We start from the raw sequence: 27322 nt of genomic DNA on the forward strand, positions 1-27322 counted from the left end.
TAGGAGTCTCTTCCTGCAGCCCCAGCACGCTGTCGCCGCATATAATTTGGCACATTAACAAGTCTCAAATTTCCGAGTTCGAGTGTTCCCTCGCACCACAGCCTCTCAATTCCTCATCATCATTCCCACGCATCTGGGCACGTACGAGCAGCAAGTGTGTGTGCGTGCGTGTGTGTGTGTGTGTGTGTGTATGTCGAGTGGTTGCCCAGAACCAGAACTGAAGGAAACAAATGTCAGGCGTTTATGTTACAAGTGCCAACCCCAGTCGCAGTCCCAAAATATCCGTTAAGCATTGCGTTAAGCTGCGTCTTTCGTTAAGTGGCATGTTCGTTAAGTAGTGTGTGCGCATGTGCAGCGACAGCGACATCGCTGCAGTTCCCTTTTGTTGGCAGCTCGCATCCTGTCAGCAGCAAACAAAACTCTTATCAATCGAAAGAAGAGCACAGCAAGCATTCAACCTCTCTCGCTCTGTCTCGCATTGTAATTAATTAAAGAGCAGCCGCAGTCGTCGCGTTGTAGGCCTCTCGCTGTCTCTTTCGCACACATGTTGTATGTGCACTCGTAGGCATAAAAAGCTTAATTAAAACAAATTAAAGTGATTGCCATTTAGTTTGAGGTTAATTGCATTAAATGCGAAAATAAGAGCAGACCAACCGAAAAGTTCCTTTTATTCAAAATAAAAAAAAATGTGGCACAATTGGGCGAGACAACAGATCGTTAAGGGAAGTACGAATTTTAACTTTATCGAGTAATTATATTACTTATTACTATGTTGGCATTATAACGTTTTAATGGTATATTATTATGAATATAATTTAAATACAAATTTCATATAATTTATTTATTTTATTAACTTACGTTTAATTTTGAATTTAAAATCTTTATAACAATATACATAGTTATTCAGTGAGTACTAGAAATAGATGATGCATTTAACTAAGTTTGGTGCAATTTAAAGATTGGAGGTTTTATTTAGGTTTTCTTACTTAAATTAAAGACTCATACAGTTTCCAATGTTTCCTCATTCGGTTTAGTGAGAGATACGAATATATGGATTTATTATTTTATAAAATATCCCATTATTTTAAAAATATTTGTAATTTAAAAGTTGGATGGATTTGTAGACTAAATTGCTTATAGTGAACTCTAATATAGTTTCCAATGGTTTCTAATTCTGTTTAATGTGAGATATATTTATTTATTAGTTTTTGTTATTATTTAAAAGGTTGGATTTGTAATACTAAATAACAACTATAGATTAAATGGACCTTTTCTACTTACTGATTATTAACATAACTAAATTAAAACAACCCAAACAACATAATATTGTAGAAGTTTAGAGGTTAAAGAGTCCACTCTTTGAACTTTTATTGTACCCATCAAACATATTCATTTCAAATCAAGGCTCGATGCAATTCCCAAAAGTCTTTCGCTAGAAATATTGCCAACATTAATAATTCTCCAAATTGTTTTATTGCAAACACAGATCATCTCTATATAGATATATGTATTAGATATGCAATTGTAATTTTTGTAGGACAGTGTAATTGCAGTTCGCATGTTCTGTGGCACTTTAGGCCCCAAGTTTCATGGGATCTTTGCACGTTAGAAACTTATGAGCATCTTGTCAGCACATAAATTCTCATTATACAAGAGAGCATAGTTGCATATACTATAAGCAAAGATGTAGAGGGGAAGGTGGAGGGGGAAGGGGGAAGGGATTGCAATTGGACGACATGGCCCGATGGCACTGAACTTTTGTGCTTAATTTTGAGTTCGATTCGATTGCCGTTGGCGAGGAAATTGAGCATGCCAATATATCATCGAATTTAGCATAGATACAAGTATGAATATGAATACTGTGAATATGAATATGGGTGTGAGTTTGAGTGTGCGTATGAGTGTATTCGCATTATGTATTCAGTTGTTGACAAACTATGAAAATTGTTGAAACCATTCCAAGGGCTCAAAAGCTCGAGCCGGATGAGCATTAATTGCGTTGATTTTGATTGTCGATGTTATTGCTGTGAATGTTGTTGTTGTTGCTGTTATTGTTGTTGCTGTTATTGTTGTGGCTGTTGCTGTTCTTGTTGTAGTTGTTGTCGCTGTTGTCGCGAGTTATCGACGCGTGCTGTTATTGTTGCTGTTGTTACTGTTGCTGTTGCTGATGTTGGCGATGTTGCTGTTGCTGATCGCAGCTCTGGCAAAAGCTGCGGGCTGCAAAATGCGTGGCTGGTTCATTGGACTGCACACAGCACACTGCCTACAGTGCCTACAACGAGTACACTGCCTACCATCAAGCAGCAAGCAGCAAACAGCAAACATTCAACGTGACGCAGTCGCAGTCGTCGTCGCTGAATAGGTAAAAGTTTTATACTCAAGTCGTCAATGTGATGCTGCTGCTGTTCATATTGTTGTTGTTGCTGTTGCTGCTGCTCTTCTTATTGCTGTTATTGCTGCTGCTGCTGCTGTTGGTGTTGTTGTTGTTGCCTTGCTGCGTGACTGTTGCTTCTGCCTGCTGCAGTTGCTGCTGCTTCTGCTGCTGTTGTTGTTGTTGTTGTTATTGTTGCTGCTTTTTTAGACACAATTTCCGGGTCATTGACTTGGACTTGGAGCATTTCTTCATTGAATTGCGTATGTAACTGCAACTCTGTGTGTGTAAGTGTGCGTGTGTGTCTCCGTGAATGCAACTCTGTGTGTGAGTGTGTGTGTGTGTTTGTGGGGATGTGTGTGCGCAGCAACACGATCAATAAACGAGACAAGCCAGCAACAACAGCAACAACAAGCCACACACAACGACGTTGAGTTAGAAGAAATACGATAAAAAAAAGTATGCAAACATGTTTAGACAAAAAGAGCACAACTCGCGCATACCCTGTAATTTAAAGAAAACCCTATTTGGATATTTTTTATATATACGTCTACATAACTACATATGTGAATACACATATTTGAACTACTTTTCTGATCATCCTGATTTAGCACTATAAAGACTCCAATTACCGCAGAGTAACATTAAAAGTATTTTTCAAGGACACTGTAGACATTGAGAATTATTCAAGTGGCAACCACGGAAATAATGCTAAGCTAGCGAGTCAAGTGCTTTAGGAAATGTCACTTAAAAAACAATTGTTAAGTGGCTAATACTTACCAATTCCTAAGAAAATTTATATTTGTTAAATTTTTTAAATCGGAATTACTATATATAAAAATTTATTGAATGCAATTCAACTTTTAAAGAAGTTCATATATAATTTCATTTATATTTTTATTTTTCAAATTTTTAGATCAAGCCTCTAATTTCTAAATTTCTTTGAAAATTATTATAAAAATTAAACGTGTTTTGTTTATTTTTTTATATTTTTTTTTTTTAAAGATTTTCGTGTATAGTTTCCTTCGTATTTTTATTCAAATTTTAATATGTTCAGATGAATCCTACAATTTTCAAATTTCTTTTAAAATAAAACGTGTTCTTTTATTTCAATTTAATATATTATTGTATTTTTTAAAAACAAATTTTTGTTTTTTTTGGTTTTTAGTACACAGTTGTAGAAATAAATCGCAAAAAATATTCTATAGCAATTGATAAACAAAAATATCATTTAGATTTGTTAGTAAATAGAACCTTTAATAAAAAAACTATTTTCATATAATATTCATATATGTATGATCTTAGGTAAATTCCTAAAGTTACTTGCACATCGTGTAAACCTCAGCTCAGAAGAATTGCGAAGCCGCAGAATCCTTTAGTTTGCAGTTATGTTGACTGAAGATGGGCGGTAGCTCTTGTGGTCATACGAATGGGGCGTGGCAGCGTTGAATGCTGATTGTGGTTGTTGTCGTTGTTATTGTTGTTGTTGTTGTTGTTGTTGTTGGAGGACGAATGTGGTGTGCAGCATAATGCCAGAAAAAACAGTAAACGAAGTTGAGAAGGAAGCGCAAAGAGAATATTATAACAACGACAACAACAAAGCAACAACAACAACAACAGTGGTGCAACAACACTGCAGATAAAGCCATGCAACACCGGCAGAGGCAGAAGTTGAGACTGAAGCAGAGGCTGAAAACTCAAGACACGCTCTGCCCACCTGCGTCAGCTTCCCCCCCGCGCGCCAACAAGAGAACCTGATCCCTAATGGCCAGTATCATGAGAAGACGCAAAGACGCAGTATTTTACTGTATGAGTGTGCGTATGTGTATGTGAGTGTGTGGTGTTTGTGTTTGTGTGGAAATCAAGTGTAGCAAAGCAATGTGAAGGTAAAAGAATAAGAGCAGCGGACTTGAGAATGAAAGAAGCAGCAGAAACAAGAAAGAAAATAAGAAAGAAAAACCACATGAGGTGTAGACGACAATCAAATACTCTTTAAGAATTAAACAATTGATTTTTTTTGTAAGCAATTGATTTTAAAATAAGAAAATAACTTTTGATTTTTACAATTTCAATACGGACACATTAATTAAAAAAAAACTGATGTTCGAAGTCATAAAATTAAATAAAAAACCAAAAAATTAGCAAACGGCTTGATTTTATTTATAAACAATAGCTAATCAAAAATACGATATAAATATTAGTAATATTAAAAGTATAAAACTAAAGAAATGTTAAGTGATTTGTAAGTATTATCTATTTGGAAATGTCTAGGAATAAATTTATATAATAAAATAAATTTAAAATCTATAATGTGACGAATATCCCATTATTATCAATTGAAGCTCCTCAAAACTGTTTTCTTATATTTAATATTAAGTATTAAATTTAATTTTGTAAAATAAATAGTAAATGAAACCGTTAATTCTAAAAAATAAAAATAACATAAAAGCAATATTTATAGCTTAAATATGTTTTGTTTTAATATTCAGACATAAATTACAAATTTAAAAACTCCTCTCATAATCTGAAAATGTGTTGGAAAAATGAATATATTAACTTTTTAAAAAGGAATATTAAAGAATGTTATTTACTATTGAATACTTCTTAGAGAAATTCTTAAGCTGATCTATCAATTGAAGTACCTTGAAGAAGAGTATTCAAAATAAACTGAACGCGTCACGGAAAACTCGTTAATGCAGGCGAAGATTTCACTTGGAGGTCGGTCTCTGGTAGACCGAGCCAGAGTCAGAGTCAGAGCGAGAACCCGAGCCCGAGCCCCCGAGCCCGAGCCCGATCGAGTGCCAGTGCCAGTCCAGACCAGACCAGAAACAGAAACAGACCCACCTAAGTCCCAGGCATTTTAATCAGCGTGTCGCATAATTACCGGATGCTGTTGAACGACGCTGTCGGGCCTGGAGACTGGGGATGCAACTGGGAATGGGGGAATGGGGGACTGGGGACTGAGACTTGGATTGGGACCGGGACTGAAACTGGGACTGAGACTGCGACGGGGAGAACTGTGGATTGCGAGAGGGGTGGAGGGGGAGGTAGAGGGGGAAGGGGGGAAATCAACGCACATGCCAAGCGTAGAAAGACAGAGAGGGAGCAGAGATAGTGAAAAAAGAAGCAGAGAAAGAGAGAAAGAGGGGAGAGAAGCTCAGCAGATATACATATATTCAAAATCATAACAAAAAATGATGGATGAATTGTCGCGCTGCTTGACTCCAATAAAAATAACTGTAAATGCTGCTAGCCCCTCGACTGCACATAGATTTCTAGGGGGGAGATCAGCAGCAGTCGCTGTAGCAGCAGCAGCAGACGTTGCAGCAGCAGCCAAATTAAAATTATGTTGCATGCTCACCAAAAAAAAAAAAAAAATCCGAAATAAAAAAAAAAGATATTCTAGTTATCTGCGCGAGTCTGCGGAGACTCGCAGTGAAAGTTGCTGGCGACTGTCTGAATTCGAAGTATTGAAAATATTAATAGAACAAACTTGTTTTGACGGAAATGCACTTTACTTTATTTATCATAGTCCGGCCGAGCAGAGCAGAGAGATTGAAGAGAGCGGAGAGAGATGGAGAGAGGGAAGGGGAGGGAAGATCGCAGCAGCTGCTGTTTGGGATGAATGAAGCAACATGTGGAGAGAGGGTGCAGCATCCTACCATGTCGATGATTCTGATTCTGTTGATCGTGCTTGCTATGAGTGTGTGTGTGTGTGTGTATCTGTGAGTGTATACATTTGTATCTCTGTGTGTGTGTGTGTGCTCGTATATTTATGCAGATAGATGGCCGGAAAAGATAAAGTAGCGGGGCAGTTTTCAGCTAGAGACCGAGTGCAAATTATGCATCTCATGTCTGATAATCTCAAGCTAACTCTTGCTGCACTAAACAACTAAATGAAGTCACCTGCTTTATGAATGAATAGCCTAGAAAGTCGATGTATTAGCCGGGGAATTGGTTTTAAATGTTTAGTATTTTTATCTGAAGTGTAAAACATCTTAGTACTTAATAATACTAAGAGAGAAGGAGAGAGAGCAGAACTATGTTTTTTTTTGTGCATTCTTTTTCAATGAAATAACATTCTTTTAATGTCGAACAGTTCTGAAAGTTAAAATTCGAAAATAATATATTTTCTATAAATCATATATTTGATTGTTATGTGTTTAATACGATTTTAGTATGTGAATTGAGATGGTATTCCATTTATAGTCTTAATAGATTCAATACCAGTTAAATTTATCTTTAGTTTTGAGATACATATAATAGATTTCGAAGGATTGAAACATGAGCTCGAATTAAAAGCCCTAGCAGCCAATAGTCTTTTTTCTCTAAAATTCAATTAAGTATTTAGTACTGGAAATAATAATAATGAAATAAGTAAAGAAATCTTAATATAAATTTATAGCTTCTTTAAGAAAAAATTTAAATAAAAAAAAAATTTATCTAATTAAGTAAATATTTTGAAATTTCTAAGCTAATTCTAATGAAAAAGATATTAACTTCTGGCAATATACAAATTATGAAGAACTTGTGTCTATTCTTATTTGTCTCCATGAATACTTTTAATGAATGAAAAGTGTTGACAAACTCAATGAATTGAATTTAGTTTAAGCTGCTGTAATTCTGTGTCACAATGTGATGCAATTATCAATATACCACTATATTTATAGAATTGCAATATTTATTGACTGATCTAAATGATCATGCAATGTGCATCATGAATGTGCAACGATCGTATTGATCAATATGTTATGTAATCACAATCTTAGTCAACAGCGAGTGCATTTATTGAATGAAAAGTATTCACATGCGATGTGAACTATAAGAATAGAATATATTTAAGATATAGTAATCGTAATCGCAGCCAGAGACTGCATACAAATATGGAATTAGAAGCATTCAAGCTAAAAGTTTAGTGAATGAAAAGTATTGACAACTATTGTAGAATAAGATACAAAAAGTATAAAATAATGTATACAAAACGTCTACAAATATTATGAATATAAACGTAAATATTATATATAAAGATACGAACAAATTCTCAATCACTTTGATGAACAATTGAAAGTGAAGATTTAAAGTGAGTTTTGCTGTGAAGAGCTTCGCATAATTACAATCATTGTCAACATACTATAGTTTATTTTTTTTGGGGGGATTGTCAGATGTCTTTGTCAGCGCACTTGACATCATCAACAATGCTCATCAGTTGCCCCGAGGCAGTTTCCCTCCCTCCCCAACCTCCTTTTCCCCCCTTCTAGCCGCTTCCTCTGCTGAGTCGCCATGAATCTTGTCAAGGTTTATTACAATGTAACCACAAAAGCCGTTGGCATCAAGCGGCTGTCATGAAATATTAGAAACTCCAAACGCAAAAGTGCTTAAAACAACAACAGGAAAATTGTTCATGTTGCACATGTTGTTGCTGTTGCTGTCGAGTGTTGCCCGTAGCCAAAGTTCAAGTAAGGTTGAAACCATTTGTCGGATTAAATACGCGCCGCGGTAATTATGTGCTTCGACTTGAAGCAGCAACATAGAAAAACACAGCAACAGCAACCGCAATATACTCGTTGTAACATAGACAACAAGGCAAACAAACCGACAAGATCCGACCTCTCCCTCCCTCCCTCCTCCACCTCACCCCAACCCTTATCCCCTCCCCAAAAAAACAAAACTCGAAAAGCCGAAACAAGTTTCCAGCTTGGCAATTGAACAAACGTTTGCGATAAGGCAACTGCCACAAAGTGTCAAATGAATTTGTCGCACTCGAACTCGAGAATCGAGAATCGACAATCGAAAAATATTTAACTGCTGCTGCTGCTGCACAGTGTTGCACGTTGCACGTTGCATGTTGCAGGTGCTTCCGTTGCAGCAAGGCGGATGTGCGTATTTGTTGAATTTCATTTACACCTGTTGCACTCACACGGAAAGATCATCAAAAGCGAATTTCGAGAACTTCGTCGACAACAAACGACGAGCAATGCATACAAAACCACAAGCAACTTCCGCTGCACGTCGACAACGACGATCACAGCAACGGCAACAGCAACGGCGGCAGCAGTTGAACCATCATCGACTGTGGCAGGATCAATCAGAGTCCACACATCTGGGACCTGTTTGCCGCCTTGCTGCTTGCCGCTTCTCGCTTTGCCATGTGCAACAACGTGCAGTGAGTTGGCGTTTTTATACCCTTGCTGCCAGGCAGGCTTCTCAATTCGAGCAACGAACGCGACGTGCCTCAAAGGACTTCGAGTTGAGTTCGTCCTCCTTTTAGACTACCTGTTTAAGTGTTAGCTACTCAAAGAGTTAAAGAGTTAACTGCATATAATGTGGATGGGAGGCATCTTCCATACATAGAAACTCACTTAAATCTAATACTTTTAATACAATATATTATAATAAACAAAAATATACTAAATGTATAAACGTATCTAATAATATAAATCGTAATAATTGCATGGAAATAGTAGAGAGTAGTTAAAGAAATTGCATTTCAATATGAAAACTAAAAAAAGTTAATGAGTAATGCCTTTAACCTGTAAATAATTTAAATATTTATAAAGAAAAATATAAATAAAAAAATATATATATTTTACTCTCCCAAAATTCAAATACATATTTTATATGAACTACTATTTGAAGTTGTCTATTTAAATTAATTTCCCTGAATTGAAAATAAAAACATATTTTTATATGAACTACTATTTGAAGTTGTCTGGTTATTTTTCCAAGATATTACATTAGTGTAATATTAAAAAAAAAACAATTTATTAAGTTACATTTACATGGTTTTTCTATTTTTTTTAATACTTTATTTACATTTGAATTAGTATTTTGAATTAGTATATATTAAGTTTTAGGTTATTATAATTTTTGTGGCTTACTTTATTTTTGTGAAATTTTTATTTTTATTATTAAGAATTGTTATTTATTTATTTTTATTGGTAATTTATTTTTAGTATATTTAGTAGTATGTTAGTAATTTTTAATGTTTCAATATTAATTTAATTATTTTTTTGTACTTTTTGTATTTTTTTGGATTACTTTATGTTTACAATATTTGTTTATCATTATTATAGAATTATTTTTTCGTTATTTTATATTTATTTAGTAATATTTTGATTACTTTTTGTTTTATTTTTAATTACTTCATGTTAACAATATTTTTTTCTCATTATTATAGTATTGCATTTTGCTTAAAATTATAAATCACTCTCTTTTAAATAATATTATATGCTTATAAGGAAGAGTATTAGATGTTCGGCTTGCCAAAAATAGCATTACGTACTTGTTTTTATTTTTCGTTGAACTTGCAACGGATAAGATCGTATGACGATCGCACGGACCTCAGTCCCTCGCTCTGTCTCTGCCCCTCTTTGCCCCTCCCTCTGCGTCTTCCCACCTCACTCAACGTCTCTTCCAGAGTGTCTCGATTTCGCGCTCTTGATATGCGAATGCGCGAGTTCATAATGATTTCATTGATCTGTCATTCAGGAGCTTCCAGCATGTCTGTAGCGCGACGCGGCGTATACTTTATGTGCGCGTATGTGTGTGTGTGAGTGTATAATTATGCAGATGAGCTTGCATTGCAGATTTGATATGCATACGTATGTGTGTGCATACATACATACATACATAGACTGTACACACTGATAACGCTTCCTGGCTCATGTTCGCTTCAGCAGCTCGCTTCAAAGGCCGATTAACGCATACGCTTCACCTTCGGGCGCGCGTTGACAGGGGGAAAACATCGCAGTCGCAGTCGCAGTCGCTGTTGCAGTCGCTGTCGCTGTCGACAAAGCAGCGGTAATTTTAATGCGGGCGCACACATCAAAATGCAGTTAGACTGCCAATCAAAACTTGCGCTCATGCGAGTGCACGAGTTGAGTAGAGGAAATGGGGTATACTAAAGACAGGAAATGACCCCTGGCCTATCTACACCAACACTAATGCACACATACACACATATGTACATACATAAGTAGTAGCCGCATATCTAAACTGAAATGGCGCGTGTCAAGATAAAACAAAACGAATCAAGTGCATATTTTATATTGAAGAGTTATTTAGCAAAAGAATTTCGTGCGTAATTTATAGAATTTGTTTTGTATTTTCATTTATTATTAGATATAATACGAAATATACTATATCATATATAAGGTTCAAAGCTCAACTAAATTGACGTATATCGAGATAGGAAGAAATAGGCGTCATAGGAATCAAATGCATATTATTTATTTGGCTTATTTAGCAAAAGAATTTCTTGTGTAATTTATAGAATTTTGTATTCATTTTTAATTATTTTTAGATATAATTCGTAATAAATATGTAGACTAGTAGTAGTTTAAAGCTCAACTAAGTCTTATGAATCAAAGTATTTTCAAAAAGTATTTTAGTAACGAACTTTTTGCGGATTTTGTTAAACTTAATATTTTCTTTTTATATTTTTAGTTTAATGTGACAAATTACAATGGAATGGAACTAATATGGAAAAAGCTTTTTTTTGTGGACAGTTTTAATATGAAATTCAATAGGAATTTAGTTGTAATAAAACTAAAATATTTATTTATGCAATAAAGTAAAAAATCTTTTAAATTACATCTTCTTTGACATGACCGATAAATCAGGCGGTAAAAGGTGTCCGCCCAAGAGAGGGGGTCTGCTTAATAGAGTTGTTCGCTTAGGAAGTTTTCACTGTAATAATAATAAATAAGCTTTTCTATATTTGCTCTCTCTCTCGCTCTTGCTCTTTGGGTTGCTTGTCAATTCAAGCATTTTGCAGCACAATTTGAACTGTTCAGTTATTTCCCCCCGATTTAATCCATTTACCATTAGCGGCACTTGGCAACCGTTTGTTGCTGATGTTGTTGCTGTTGTTGTTGTTGTTGTTGCTGTTACTGTTGCAGTAGTTCAGCTTTTGTCGCTTTGTCCGTCTTATCAACTTCATTCATTAGAGCTGTCACTGCACACACACACATACACGCACCCAGCATGTGTGTGTGTGTGTGTGTGTAGTTATTGAGAGAGCAAGCGAGCCATTACACTTACTCGAATGGCAAGACTTGCAAGCTACGACAACGACAGCGACGTCGACGTCGCTGTCGACATCGACGAGTATGTACTCACTTCTCACTTCGTTAAATATAGCACACTTCAATAAAAAAAAATGCCGTGCCAACGTTTCAGTTCGGTTTCCATTCATCAATATAAGAAAGCGACCCAAACTGTGTCAATCAGCAGCAGCAGCAGCAGCAGCAACGCCAACAACAACAACAACAACGAAGACAACGACAAACGACGACAGCGAAGACAGCAAAGACCAGTTTGGAGCGAATTGGCAGGTCTCGTGCGCTTATCAGACCCGTTCGCCATCTCAGTTTGTTTGTTGGGTGTTGTTGGGTGTGTAGTGTGCCGCAAAGTCGCCGCTGATTACATTTATTTTTTTCTGCTTACTTATTTTTTTGCATAGGCAAAAGGTGCCCCGGCGAACTTCGGGGCTATCAGCGGCGACAAACATGCACGCATACTAGCACACACGCATACTCACACAGACATGCTCACTCATGGACTCTCTTTAGTTGAGCATCGTTTGAAATTTACGTTGACTCGCCTCGCCTCGCCACGGTTTGGTTTGGTTTGGTTTTGCTGGCCGCGCGAATTATGATTGAATAATGTGCCCACAAGCGAGGGTCGTAGTCGCTTGGCAGTCAATTATGCAAAACGGTTACTGCACTTTGCATTAATTAACAACAAACAGCAGCAGCAGCAGCAATAACTACAACAACTACAGCGACTACAAGCATTTGCAAAGTGAACGAAGCAAAACTCTTCGTTGTGCTGTCACACAATTTGCACGTGTCATGCTTAGGCCCTAAGCTTAGCTTGCAGAGTGAACAGCTGTTCGTAGAGAGTGAGAGAGAGAACGAAAGAGAGAGAGCTGTCATTGTTGGTTTTGCTTTTGTGCTTGCCTTTTGCCTTTGCTTTTGCGCTTGCCTTTTGACTTTGCCTTCTGCTTTGGCTTTGCTGCCTCCCTTCCAGTTTGAGTGAAATATTTCGCAGTTAAATTTAAATTGAATGTGTGTGTATTTGTTTTGCTTGTCTGCATGTGTGTGTTGTATGCTTGCAACATTTTCAGTAATTTAAAAATAAGTGCGCCGACGACCGGCGGCCCCAAATAGCATCCGCGAAATGCAGTAGCAGCGCAGTCGTTGCCACTGTTGTTGTTGTTGTTGCTGGATAGGCCCAAGCAAGCCATGTGATGCGTATGCAGCATAAGCATAAGCGAGAGCAAACGAGAAAGACAGAGGGGTTGGGGCTGGAAAGCAGAGCAGAGCAGAAGAGAGCAGAGCAGTGGAAAGAGAGCAGGCGGGTCTCCGGTCGGTCGGTCGTTTGGTCGCTTGGTCGCTTGGTTGGTCCGTGTGCGCGAGATAAACAAACTGCCAGTTCACTATCAATCAAATACCGGAAACAGCTGCTTTAGTTTTATTTTGCCATAGCCATTTGGCACAGCAACACACACACATAGAAAGAGAGACAGAGAGAGCGAGAGGAGAAGAGAGAAGACAGACAGCAGTGACTTAGGCGACGGCTGCTGCATCGTTGTTGTCCACGTCATCGTTCGCTTCAACGTGGCAGAGAATACTAATAATAATAATAATAATAAGAGTTCTGTTATTTAGTATTATATGATTTTTTTATTTTGTAGTTTTTAACGGAACATACATTCTAAAAACATTACATAAAGTTCTTCATTCAATCCAATCTCCAATCTTGGATCTCCTCCATCTTCATCTCGATCATCATCCATCGACTACTCAGTTTTATTTAATTATATTAAAATGTACAAATAAAATAAATATTCTTTATGTATAGCTTGTTTGTATGTACTTGTATGTATAGTGCCTTAAATACTAATCGTTTTTTACTTAATATTCCATTTTTTTATTGTTTGCAATTTTTCTTTTCTTTTTCTCTGCTATAGTTAAGGAGTTTTTTCTTTTAGTTGGTTTTTCATGTATGTATGTGTGTGTGTGTTTTTTTTTTTGTTTAATAGTTAGGATTTAAGCATACGTACATTTTTGTTTTGTTTATTATTATTACTAAGCTATTAGCTTACATATTACATATACATTTATAACATATGGTAAAATGTTTCTGTTTTCCTTTCAACATCATTTATTTTTTATTTTTATTCATTTTTTTTTTTAGAAATTTGTTTCGCTTTTTGCTAATCGGGTTTTCTTTTTTGCTTTTCTCATAGATATTCTTTAGTTCTGTACTTACATAAAATTGTTTTTGCTGCATATTTTTTGTTTTAGTTAAGTTTTGTAAGATGTAGTTTGGCTTTTCTATATTTATAGATAGTATATGTTTTTCTTTATTTATTTTTCATGTATATTTGGAATTTTTCTTGCATTTTGTATTGGTGTTTCTTTTCTTTTTAGTGTAATTTATTTACAATCCATGCTTGGGGGGAATTTATTTTTACAATAGAAAAAAAACGATAACAATTTGTCTCATATAAAATACATTTATAAGAAATTAATTTTCATTCTTTTACATTTTATTTTAGTATTTAAAAGTATGTTATCAGTTGTTGTCGCTTAATTTCCTGTAGTAAAGTAAACTTTTTTATGGCCAACTGACTTTAGATTCCCATATATATGTAAGTAAGTATATTTATTTATAAGCACATTTAGACTCATCTACTTTTGTAATTTTTGCTGTAATTTGTAGTTTCTCAAACATAATATTTACCCATTTAAATTCGTACAATAAATTGTGCAAAAATTTGTCTAATTACTTGTTTCTACAACATCGAAAATGGACTGGTTTAGTTAGTTTTTCTCAGTAATTTTTTTTTTTTGTTTTGTGACTTGCAATAAGTTTTTATCGCACAAATATTTATCGAAAAATTTTGCTAGAGAAAATAAAAGTTTACTTTACGCAACAAAAATGAAAACTATTTCAAATGGAATCGTATTTATTTGCAATAAAATAAAAAAACAGAAATAAATTACATGAAAAAAAAACATAAAAAAGGAAGGAAACAATACAAAAAGTAATGGAAAAAATCGTTCGAAAAGAAATGTTTGTTGTTCCTCTTGTTCTTGTTGTTGTTGTTGTTGTTGTTGGTGTCGCTCGTTTCAGTTGCTCATTCATTAATTAGTTATGTTTTTTTGTTTTATTTAAATTAAGCGAAAATTATTTTTTAAATAACATTTCTAATAATTAATAATTATCTGTTTGCAGTCTTTGGTTATTTATTTTTTCTTTTTTCAGTTTTATCATTTTTTTTTTTTGTTTTGTTTCTCATACATTAAACATGTTTTTTTTGTGTGTGTTGTATATTAAATCATATATTAAATATTTTGTTGTGTTTTTCTTCATATTTTTTCGGCATATACGTATCTTTAAGTCATACATTTAATATTTCTTTTCGCATATATGTTGTATGTATGTATGTTTTTATAGACATTTTCGCTTGTGAAGCGTTTTCTTCGAGACGAAAACGCGCACAAAACGCAAACGCAAACGGAAACGCAAACGGAGTTTTAGTAATCCGGACTGGAGTCGAGCAAACGCTTCTCTGGCGTCAGATCTCCCTTGCGGAGAATGCGACTGGCTGCACTGCAGCCATGCTCGAAGCCCTTGCCCACCGAGAGTGGCATGCCACCGTTCTGTGCCCCATTTGCCACACCGCCAGTCAAGCTGTTGGCATTGCCACCCAGCGGCACAATGGGCAACATGCTGTTGCCACCAAGTCCGTTGCCAGCAATCCCGGTGCCAACGCCTCCGCCCAGCTGACAGCGACAGCCACGCCCAGCGAACCGAGCATAGCACTTCTCGCAGAGCTTGATGCAACCCCGCATCGGCCAATAGCACCAGAGGCAGGGCAGCACAATGGACAATGCTCCCAGCCAGCCCCAGCGTTGGGTGCGCTTGTAGGGACCACAGGAGCAGGGATTGTCGACACACGGCGTCCCAGTGCCATCGTCGCAATCCATGTCGTTGTCGCGGGCACAGTGATAGAACAACGCCTTGGCGCAGCACAGACACGAGGCGTAGTCGATGATCGACTCGGCGCTGCACAGACACGTCTTGTTGCACACCCACGTCTGGGGCAACGGACGCGGACTCTGGCATTGCTCGCAGCGACAATGGCCGCAACGGGGACACACGATCGGATTGAGCAGCGATGGATCACCGCCGAGCACAATTGAGGCGCCCAATTGGCCGCCGCTGCCGGGCAGCTGTTGATGTTGCTGCTGTTGATGGTGTTGTTGCTGTTGCAGCAACTCTTCGAGTGCATGCATGTGTTCCTTGCTGCTGTTGCTGTTGCTGTTGTTGCTTGGTTGCTTGGTGATCGCTTGCGTGATGGGCTGTGTGGTTGCCGTTGCCGTTGCTGCTGCTGCTGCTGCTGTGGTTGCAGCGGCAGCAAAGCTCAGTCCGTTGCGAGGCGGCGCTGGCGGCGCTTGTGACGCAAACTTATTGGAGGCGGGTGCTTTGGTCTGACCATTTAAAAGATGTGTATGCAGATGATGATGTTGCTGATGATGTGGGTGTTGATGATGTTGCTGCTGCGCGGGAGGAATTGTGTGCAAATGCGTAGAATGTAATAAGCCATCGGTGCCATCGACCGTCGTTGTGGTTGCTGCTGCAGCAGCCGAGCCAGCAGCTGCTGCTGTTGCCGCCAAACGATTGTTGCCTATCGAATGTGTTGCTGATGCCGTCTGCTGCTGATGCTGATGCTGTTGTCGCTGTGGCAGCAACAGCAAATGATGCGTCGTCGTTTGGCCATTGTCCTGCTGGCCAGCCGGATGTTGTGAGCGTGTTGCATGCTGCAGCGGCGTATCCACATACTCATTCGTCAGCCTTTCGCATTCGGGTCGCGGTTGCGCCAGCGTGACGGGGGAGGCGGGCGGCTGACCCGTTAACGTTAACGCTAACGCCGGCTCAGCGCTTTGGAAATGACTAAGGAAGTTGCTGTTGCTGTTCGAGTTGTAACTCGAGTTGTTGCTGTTGCTCGTTGCAGTGGTTGCTGCCGTATTAATGTTGAGCAACGTGGGCGTTGGCGCCGGCGGACGACGTCGCGTGAAACTCGATGTGCTGCCGTTGCTGCTGTTCGCCGTCGCTGTCGATGACGATGCGTTGCTGCTGTTGCGACTGAGGCTGCTTGGTCGCTGGGGCAGAAATGTCAGATGATGTATCTGATAGTCGTCAATGTCGGCCGTAGCGGGTATTATCGATATAATGTTGTTGTTGTTGTTTAGGTTGTTGTTCAGGTTGTTTAGGTTGTTTAGGTTGTTCAGGTTGTTGCTAGTTGTTGCACTTGCTGCTGTAATACTAGGATGTTGCTGATTGATGTTGCTGTTGCTACTGCTGCTGTTATTGTTGTCGCTACTTAACGCTGTTGGCTCCGGCGCCCTTGGTCGATGCACACGCGGTAGTAGCTTTGGGGGCCGGGGTGGCGCCAAGGGATCGCCGCCATTTCTGCGATCCATGTATCGTTGTAACCAATCAACTTAAAACTCAACTCCGCACTCACAGGCAGCGCCTCAATAATAATTGTTGATCTCTTGACTCTGGCTGCTGCTGCTGTTGCTGCTCTGTTGTTGTTGTTGTTGCCCTCGGTAATTGCTGTGCCCGAATTCAGCTCGATTTGCCTTCATCCTAGCACGTTCTGACAATTGCCTTGAATTCCCTTCTTAATGTCGTTGTTGTTGGTGTCCCAGCGCAGCTTCGATTGCTTTCTGCAAAGAAAAAATAAATACATATTTAATATTTAGTTTAATTTTTGCATTTATCTGCAACTGCCTTCAAATGGCACGTACAATGTTTCTCTTCTTCTTCTTCGTCTTCCCTTGCTCCCCTTCAATATATCTTGTTATTTGTTATTATTGTTATTACTCTAGTTTAAATATAAAACTTTTGCTTCATATGCGATGCGAAGCGATGCGATGCGAGTACATTTCATTGTTTGTAATTAATTTCGCGCGCTGCCATAAAAAGCAGGCAACAAAACAACAACGCTCAACAACAACAGCAACAACAACAACACTAAACAACAACAACAACAACATCGAGAAGAACATTAAGTTTGGTAAGCTCAACGCCCAAGAAGAAGGTCGAAATCTTTGGCGTGACTTTTGTGTAAACATAATGCAAAGCTTTTTTCATACCACGCAATCGAAAGACACTGCAAATGGGGTATATAAGTTTGCTCAACTGTATTTTTATTTTATATTGCTATTTTATTATCCATAAAATTTACTTATTATCAATTAGATAGATTGTAAATAAACAGAATAAAAAAAAATGTATTATTATTATTTAAAATATTAAATTTTTTTATTTTATTATTATTTTTTTTATATATTATTATGTATTTGTATATTATATATATTTATTTATTTTAAAATTTAGTTCAATCCTTGATATTTTTAAAATTTTTCTTGATAAGTTATTTTATTTTTAAGTTTAAGAAGGTTTTTTTTTTAATTTCATATGCTATTGACTCGATTTCCAGTGAAATCTCTATTGGACGGACACCTATCGTGACACTTGTCCGTCTAAGGGAGGTGTCAGCTTAAAGGGGACAAAATAGTTCAAATAACTATTTAAACTTTATAGAAACTTAATTTTTATTTTACTATTTATTTAATATATGATTCATTTTATTTAGAAGTTTGATTTCTTTTGTTTTTTTTTTAGAATTTTCAATTTCTTATTGCTTATTTTACTTTATTCCATTTTGAATTGTTTTATTTCAATTTAATGTTATTCTTTTAATGGTATTATATTAATTATTAATTAATTTTGATTTTATTAGGAAGTTTTTTACTTTTTTTTATACTACAATTATTAAATTCTTCTTATTTACGAGGTATTTCTCTTAACGTCAGCACTCTTCATTATTTTCTCGGTTTTTTTTTTAGCTTTATTTCAAGTTCGTTTTAATGACGCTTTCAAATGTCTCTAAACATTTGAAATTCACTCGAATTCGTGGCCCTGCGCACTTGATATGCTCCAGATTATGTCTCTAATGCGTTGCCTAATTGTAAGTTTACCAAAAGAAAAAATGAGAGCTAAAAAACTCAACTGGGTTATGTTTATGTTAAGGGCTACGAGTATCATGTTCTATGTGTCGAGTTCTCTCGAATTAAAGCTAGAAATGTGTACCAAAGTCTACCCAAGATGAAACTACAATAAACTTCAGCGTAATACTAAAGTAGCTAAGCACTTTTTCAACTAAAATAATAACTATTATTTTGATGGGCGAAAATTCTGAATAAATATAAGATTATTCTTTTGTAATTCTTTACTTTTGAAACCATTTTTCCATTTCTAAATTCTAAATAAAAATTATATTATTGTTTTTATATTGTTTTTCTTTATTTTTTAAACTATTTTTCCATTTCTAAATACATCTCTTTATTGCTAGACTAGACCATTAAGCACTTCTCTATAAATTACAACAGAAATTAATGAACAAATTTTTTATTATTCTTATATTATTATTTTAAAACAGTTTTTCCTTTCTAAATTTTTTTTTATTCTAAACTAGATTTCTTTTCTACAATTGATAAGTTAAATGAATGAACAAAATCTCGGAAAAATAATTATTTATTATTCTTTTAATATTATTCTATTTTCTCAATCTCAAATTGTGTCCTAAATTTCACAATAAATATTTTATAATTTACTTTTGTTTATTAAATATTTATACTTGTTCAACTTACAACTCTTATACGATACTAAGTTCTCAAACACTATTCTACAAAACATTGCTAGAATTTAATAATTATAATTCCTAAATGCATTCGTAAATACTCATTCTCCTAATTCTTTTGTATTTCTAAATGCATTTTTGATTGCTAAATGATTAACTTTAGCTTGATTTTCTTTTAAATTGCAACTTTTATGCACATTGATAGTTAGCTATTATTATTTATAATTCCTACATCTTTTATGTACATTATTTCTGAATAACTATATTTTCTTTTGTTTTTCTTAATAACTAACCAGCTATTATTATTTATAATTCCTACAACTTTAACACACATTATCGCTGAATAACTATATTTTATTTATTAGCACGTTTTCTATTAATTTATAATTTTCTTTTGCTATATTATTTGACGCTCACTTTATTCGCATTGCTTCTGGAAAACTACTGCGGATGATGTGTATGTGAATGCCTATATATCTCTGTGTGTGTGTGGAGATAAATTGAGATATGATTGTATATGTTTACACATAATTAAACCCGTGGCACGAGTCACAAATAAGGAAATACAGGAAATTAATAAGCCTCAATAAAAGAGCGAGAAACAAAATGCGATGTGCGATCGCCTCGCTCGCTCGATTATATCTACACAATATATATATATTCTACTATATCTATGTTTATATTGTCGATAAAAAAGAAAGAGAAGAAGCACAATTATTAGTATTATTATTATTACTGGTATTATTCATAAATTGTGCAGCTTACAAAATAGCCAACAAAATGAGCACAACAACTGTTCTAAATGGATCTTTATAGATTCACCTTTACATAAGTAGCGTATAGCTAAATCGTATATAGATACAGATACATATATACATGTGTGTGTGTGTTGCGATGGTATAAAAATTAACACAAACGCCCACTTATTGACGTCATGTCCGGTACTCAAAAACAATTTTCGAGAATGACCACAATTGAGAAAAACAAAATCGAAATAAACAGCCAACAGATGAGGAATGGCTATTCAGAGAGAGGTGGCGAGGGGAAGGAGGGAAGGGGAGGGGCAGCTGTGGCAGATCTTTGCTGATTGCCAATAAGAAGAAAAAAAAAGAGAAATACATTTTTCTGTGTGTGTTTTGCTGTAAACGTGATTTGAGGCTTTTCGTTTGATTTTTGCGTTTTTCTTTCATTTTGAAATTTATAATTTTACGAGCATGTTATTGTCAGAGAATTATCAAATTATTCAGTAATTTATTAACAATTTGTTTGCTCGTTCGTAATAAAAATAAACAACGCTCAGAATGCCCCCAAAAAATACACAATGAATAATTATTCAAAACGAAATTAAATATGTTAATTCTAATAGAGTTATTAAACAAATTAATTGCATTAACAAATTAGCCAAAAAAAAACAGAAATAAAAAAGCAATAGTATAGTTTATTTATTTAATGTATTTTGATGATGCATAAACATAAACATTAAAAACGCAGCATACAAAAAATAAAACACGCAATGCCAAGATTTTCGATTTCATTCTTAAATTAATTGGCACAGCGGAACAACAACAACAACAACAATAGCATCACGTAATTTATAAAGATTTTTCTTATTTTTAATTGCTGCGAGAACTCAAGTGTTATTTTTGTTGTTGTTTCTGTTGCTTCATTTTGATTTGGCATTTTTATTTTTATTTTTATTTTTTCTTTTTTTTTTGAACGCTGGCAAACTTTGACCTTGGAGCACAGTGTAGTGAAAAAGTGTTGCCAATTTTTTAAGTACATAGCGCATTTTATTTTTAACATTGTTGCTGTTGCTGTTCATTCAAAGCGTATTCGAATTTGAAACGTTTTCATTAATAAGTGAACTTGGCGTTGCGGGCGCCACAAAACAAGTCACAAGTCGCAGTCGCAGTCGACGTCGCAGTCGCTGCCTCAGTCGCAGTCGCAGTCGACGTCTGTGACGTTGGTGTCAACGTTTTGTTGTCTTCATTGAAACCGATTCAAAAAACGGATTCGACGAAATTTTGTTGCCTGAATTTGTATTTGTATTTTTTTTCTTCTTTTTTGTTGTTGTTGTTGCTTGTTTGCCGTTTGTTAGCACAAACAAGTGTTTCAATTCAACAACAAACAACAACAACAAGAAAATACAAAAATTATTTAAGGCAAACCAACAAGAACAAGAACAGAGCATTGCGCTTTAAAACTTGTAAAAATAAACGCAGGCGAAAAAAGAACAAAAAAAAATCAAATGCAAACAGGTTTTTCTTTTTTTTTTTGTTCAGTTCTCTCTTGACTTGTTTGTTGGCTAATAAGCCGGTGACTTTGAGGGCCCAGAATGTGGCTTAAAGAGGGGAGGGAGGTAGGGAGGGAAGGCAGCTTAAGAGGGCGCGCCCCGTTGCCATTTATATATATTTAATTAATTGCCGCAAAAGAAATGTCAGCATGACCCAATTATCATAAAAACAAAACATAAAAAAAACGAACACGAACGAACGAATTTAATGCTCATATTTATAAGCAATAATTAATGGAACATTATGAACATTTAGCTTAATAAAACGACAAGTGGGAAGCTGCATTAACAAATATAAAAAAAGAGAGACTGTAATAAATTAGTATAAATACAAAAAGGAAATGCGTCTAGTTAACGCCATTTGCACTTGCAATCAAAAATATGTGCTGATCAATCAATAAAATAGTCAGAGAGAAAGAGAGAGAGAGAGAGAGCGCTGACTATATATAAAGCGTGCTTACTATATAAGTAAATTAATGCATTTAAATCAGAGTTGGCATATTTTTGAGTACAGTGGGGGAAAACGCAGTTGGAAGTGGCTAAAAATACAGTTGGAGCAGCGACAAATGAAAAACCTACACAGGAAACACTAATGACTGCAAAGAAGTGGCGAAAAAAAAGGAGAAAAGAGAGAGAGAGAGAGTGAAGTGAATGAAGTGGAAGGGAAATCAATGAAAGACAACTAAGAGAGTGAGAGAGAGAGAGAGAGAAGCAGAGCATCATCATTGCCACAGCCGCAGCACAGATCATTAAACTATTTAAATGCTCGACAGTGACAGACGGACGGACAGACGGACAGCAACTGGAAACTGAACTGAACTGAAAAGCAGACACAAGTAGTCTAAAAGGCCATATGTTGTGAATTTGCAGCAAAGGGCAGCTAATAGTTTTCAAAGCAAATGAGCAGCACATGTGGCAAACAAGAAGAAGAAGAAGAAGAAGCAGAATAAGAAGACGCAACAGAAAGAGATAAAAAGAGATGGCTAGAGAGTGAGACACACGCATGCGCAGCTGTAGGGTCTGTCTTCCAGTCTTCCAGTCTTCCACTGATAATGATGCTGCTGATGATCATGATCATGTTTGCTGCTTCTTTGTTCATTTTGTTTTGTATTCTTTACTTTTTTTATAGTAATCATTGAAGCTAACTTGGCTTGGAGACGAAAAGACAGAGAGAGAGAGAGAGAGAGAGAAAAAGATCAAATCACCATCAAATGAGGCTGAGTTGGGCAACAAAACTTGTTGTTGTTGCTGTTGTTTGTGTTGTTGTTTGTTGCTGCCTGAATGAGACTGCGAAGACGAAGGAAGCCCATAAACTACAGATGATCGACCTCAAGATTTTCTTGCACTGATTGTCGTCTTCGTCTCCGTCGTCGTCGTCTTACAATTTTCTAGCCAGATGTATCTGTATCTCTACCTTATGTAGCTGCAACTGCATTTGTATGTGTATTTATGTTTGTATCTGTGTATCTTTTAGAGTGTGTGCGTCAGCTGGTGCATTCAACACTCGACACTAGGTAGCTAGATTTCAGGTAGAATCCCTCTCTCTCTCTCTCTCTCTCTCTCTCTCAATTTCTCTGGTTTAATGACTAAAGTGAGTTACAGTTAAGTGGCAGCCAAAAAGGAAGCTGCAACATCAGCTTGTGCGTAAGTGCTGTTTCATTGTTGTTGCTGCACACCTTTTCCCAACAACAACAACAACAACAACAACAGCAACAACAACAAAACAAACCTTTTAAGTAGTTACCCTCGCTATGCAACAGATGTTTTTACAAATTTTCATTCAAAATGTTCATGTTGTCAGTCTGTTGCTCTCTGCTCTGTTGTCTATGAAAAAAGGGGGAAATTTCGAAGCCAAGCAAAACAGCAGGAAACAAAATAACCAGATATATATTTATCTTTTGTAAAAAGACTAGTTTAGAGCACAGCAGATACAAAATTTAAGGTAGATTGACTTGAGTTATCATTGAGAAATTATGCAGGCGAGGTTTCAGAAAGAATTAACGATCTTTTTTTATGATCAAAATAAATAAACCTTATTTTAAATTTCTTTAAGTGACTATATTTGTTCTCAAATATTTATATTTATTATTATAAATAATATTTTCCTTTCCTAAATTCATTTAAATTATAATCTATAATCTTAAAGATTTATAATTGAAAAACAAAAATAACAAATTTTGTTAGAAAGAAAGGAATTTCATTCTTCTGACTGTTTATTTGGACTTTGAGATAGTAATATTTATTTAGTATAATGCTTACTATCAATTCGAAAGTGAATGAAAGATAACCAATATAAGGAAATTGTATTTTTGCTTGGAGTATTCATTAATAATACCAAGATTATACCTCTACCTCTAATATCTTCTATATTTTCTGATTTTCGTTCATTTATATTTATTTATAAGTCATATTCTGAAATATTATTGATCGAATATTGTAAAATCTAAGTAATATATCGTAAAAATGTAAAATGATTTGAAAATTTTACTATAATACTTTTCAGTATTATAATATTTACGATATCATTCATGACTTCAAATTTTGACTGTTAATAAATAGAAATTTCGTATCAATGACAGAAATATCGTTAAGCATTTGAGATTTCTGGAATATACTATTTCAATACATTCTTTAAATCGTATTCACAGCTTCATTCATTATCTATCTAACTGTTAAAACTGAGTTGCAAAATCCTTGTCCTTTTTGTTCCTCGAGCCCTTTTTCGTAGTTGTTGTTGCTGGGCAGCTCTATTCATATTATATTCCGTACACGTTAATTCCATATTTATTTTAAACCTTCTTCTTCTCTCCTTCTTCTTCTTGCCAGCAACGCCCACAATTTGCCAGCTGCCTCCAAAACAAAAAAAAAAAAAAGAACAGATCTGAACACTAATAGAGCCATAGACAAACAGTGCGTGCAAAAGAGAGAGCGACAGAGGGAGAGAGAGAGAGAGAGAGGTAAAGGGGGCATACACATAATTTTCTATATCTAATTTTCGTGTGCTGCTCAAAAATTCCGGTCACATCCTTACACGCGCAACGCCCACGCAGCGCTGCCAGCGTCGCAGTCGACTGCGCTGGCGACAGCTGACTGGGAAAGAGGAGAAGGGGGGGGGCAAAGACATCAGCATAGACAACAATGTTCATTGGCTTGCCCAAAAAAAAAAAAGCGAACGAAGAAGAAGAAGCAGAAATACGCCAGCCAAAATGAAATAAGCGAAATTCATGACATGCTGATGATGACGTCAATGTCTCACACACACACACACACACGTAGACACTTACTCACTCATACACGCACACACGTGCGAAAGGAAAAAGGCAAAACGCCAGCACGTCTGTCGTCTCTACATACATTAATTTTGCCCACTTTTATAGAACGCCAAATGATACCAAAATAGCAACAACAACAACAGCAACAAGAGGGACAACAACTATGGCTAACGTGACAATAACAACAAACAGCGGCGTGAGAGAGCGAGACAACAATAGCAACAACATCAGGCAGACAATGACAGGATTGTGTGGGGCTCAAAGAGCGACAGCAACCACCCGAAAAATGTATATATGTGTGTATGTATGTGTGTACATCAACCTGACCCGCCTTAACTTGCCCTCAAGTACACACACACACAAGCACACTCCTACACACGCACACACTCATGTGCAGACACAAACAGCTGAGCGGGCAAAAGTTTATCAAAGCATAGAAACAGGCGCGTGACTTGAGGACGCACTCACACTAACACACACATACACGCACGCTAAGTGAGAGAGAGAGAGAGAGCGAGTCAGTATGTGTAGAGTATGGAGAGTGGAGACTGTTTGGGGGGAGATTGAAGCGAGTCAGAAAACACTTGACTGTCTGTGCTTTGCTATTTTTAGCCACACTTTTTGGCAAGCACAACAACAACAACGTTGCCAGCAATAGCAGCCACCACGCCCAGCACTTGCCCAGCGCCCACAAGCACGCCCACTCCAACTTACACTCTGTTCTCTTCCTCTCCTATTTCATATGCTCCCTGTGTAGAGCTAAGTGTCACTTAAAGTATCTGCTTTTAGGCTTTGCTCAGCGTGGGCTCGTCTCAAGTCATACTTTAAGGATCTGCTGCTTCTTCTTCTTCAACTACAGCTGACCAAGATCGGGCTTTACTTAGCTCGACTGTCGGACATCAAAGCTTGCCATTCACTCATTCAGCTTTGACAGCTTTGAGCGTCATACGAATACTCACTCTCTCTCTATCTCTATCTCCCTTTCACTCACACTCACTCGCATTCATATTTATTTCTATCCATTTCATTGACGACATTTGTTTATATACGACTCGATTATGTATATATATGTGTACATATACATATACATATATCTCTGCTGTGTCGTCTATATATATTATAGATTCAATGGCGCTCGATTAATGAGCATTTTGTATGCGCTTCTCGACGACAACCATTTGGGTGGTCAGCAATTGGGGAACTGCTTACGAGAACTGCTGCGAGGCATGCGAAAACTAACAAGCGGAAGGAGCAATTCCCCCCCTCTCCCCTTCACCAATATTCGTAGCTTGGGCAATGGAAATGAATTACATTTTAAAAGGCATTCCAATGGTTGGGGTCCAGAATGTGCTCAGCATAATATATTAGGTTTTGCTTTTTTTTTGTTTTTTGTTTTCAAGTTTCGACTCGGGATTAGTATTCGAAATTTATTTGATTTTCGAATAGTTTATTTAGTATTTGCGTATCTATAAAAATGATTTATGATCTACATGCATATGTAATGTAATTTCTAGCTATAAAATTGAATTTAAAGGAATATAAAATCTAAAATATTTGACGGTTTGTGTTGAAAATGAAATAAAAAGTGGTTTCATTCATAGTAATATAATATATTAGTATATCAAAGACTTCAATTAAGAAAGATTGAATATAATTATGTTTGAAAAGATTATAATAATGCACATATTCTATCTATAAAATTGAATTTTAAGCAATATACTTATGTCTTTCAAAAGGATTTACGAATATAAAAGATAAATTTCATTAAAAAAGATTTCCAAATTGAAACCTTTTATAATATATTCTTAAAGTATAATCAAAGACAAATAATGAAAACAAAGTTGTTCCTCAAAAAATACTTTAATAAGAAAACAGAATCGAATATATAGAACTGATATTATTCTAGAAGTTATCAGCGTTGTAAACAAAGTAAATGCTGACTTGACACCAACTTTATTTACAATCTCTGAGCACAATTTGTTGAAGTCAACTAAACTGAAGCGAAATGAACTGAACTAAACTGAACTGAATAGCAAAATAGTCTTTAAGCAAAGAGTGTCATTCATTTCATCATCATCATCATCATCATCATCATACATTGCATTGCCCTACAGTAGTTGTTCTTGTTGTTCTTCTTGTTGTTGCGTTTATTTTTAAAAATTATAATTTTCAAAAATAACAATTTTGCGACGACAAAAATAATTAAAATCACATGTTTGCTTGCGGCATAAAATGTTTTCAGACTTTTTCGATTTTTTTTGTGCTGCCTGCTTCTCTTTTTTCTTTTTCGTTTTTCGTTTTTAATATGTATTTATTATTTTGTTTCTCTCTCATTTGTTTTTGTTTTTCTGCTCTTTCCTTGGCTTTTCACTTTGGCGTTTCGCTTTGCTGGCAGCGCAAAAAGCCGCAGAAATTCAGCGTTTTCGTCAAAGCAAATTATTCGTCTACTTACATATTGATATGTGCATATAAATAGGGGAAATATATATCTATGTATAGATCGGTATTTCAGCAAAGAGTTTAAGATTTACTATTAAGAGATGCTTGCTTTAAAGTAGAGTCAATGAATCTTTAGATATAGAAAATATCTGAGTGAGTTCCTTTGACTTCTTCAGTTTCTTTCTGAAACTAAATTGAATATTATGTTTTGATATTTGTGA

The 27322-nt window shown here is 36.0% G+C and overlaps 1 protein-coding gene across 2 annotated transcripts in view; it reads right to left on the reverse strand.

Moving 5' to 3' along the window:
* Positions 1 to 13321: 13321 nt before the first annotated feature.
* The window catches only part of LOC132788032 (protein sprouty), a 31107-nt gene continuing 17106 nt past the window's right edge, over positions 13322 to 27322 (reverse strand). For both annotated transcript variants that reach the window (XM_060795322.1, XM_060795321.1), the window contains exon 2: positions 13322 to 17118. In XM_060795322.1, coding sequence (XP_060651305.1) covers positions 14920 to 16869 — 1950 coding nt within the window. In that variant the 5' untranslated portion in view covers positions 16870 to 17118 and the 3' untranslated portion in view covers positions 13322 to 14919. The remainder of the gene's footprint in view (positions 17119 to 27322) is intronic.

The sequence above is a fragment of the Drosophila nasuta genome, chromosome 3, assembly GCF_023558535.2.
Source record: "Drosophila nasuta strain 15112-1781.00 chromosome 3, ASM2355853v1, whole genome shotgun sequence".
NCBI lineage: Eukaryota > Metazoa > Arthropoda > Insecta > Diptera > Drosophilidae > Drosophila > Drosophila nasuta.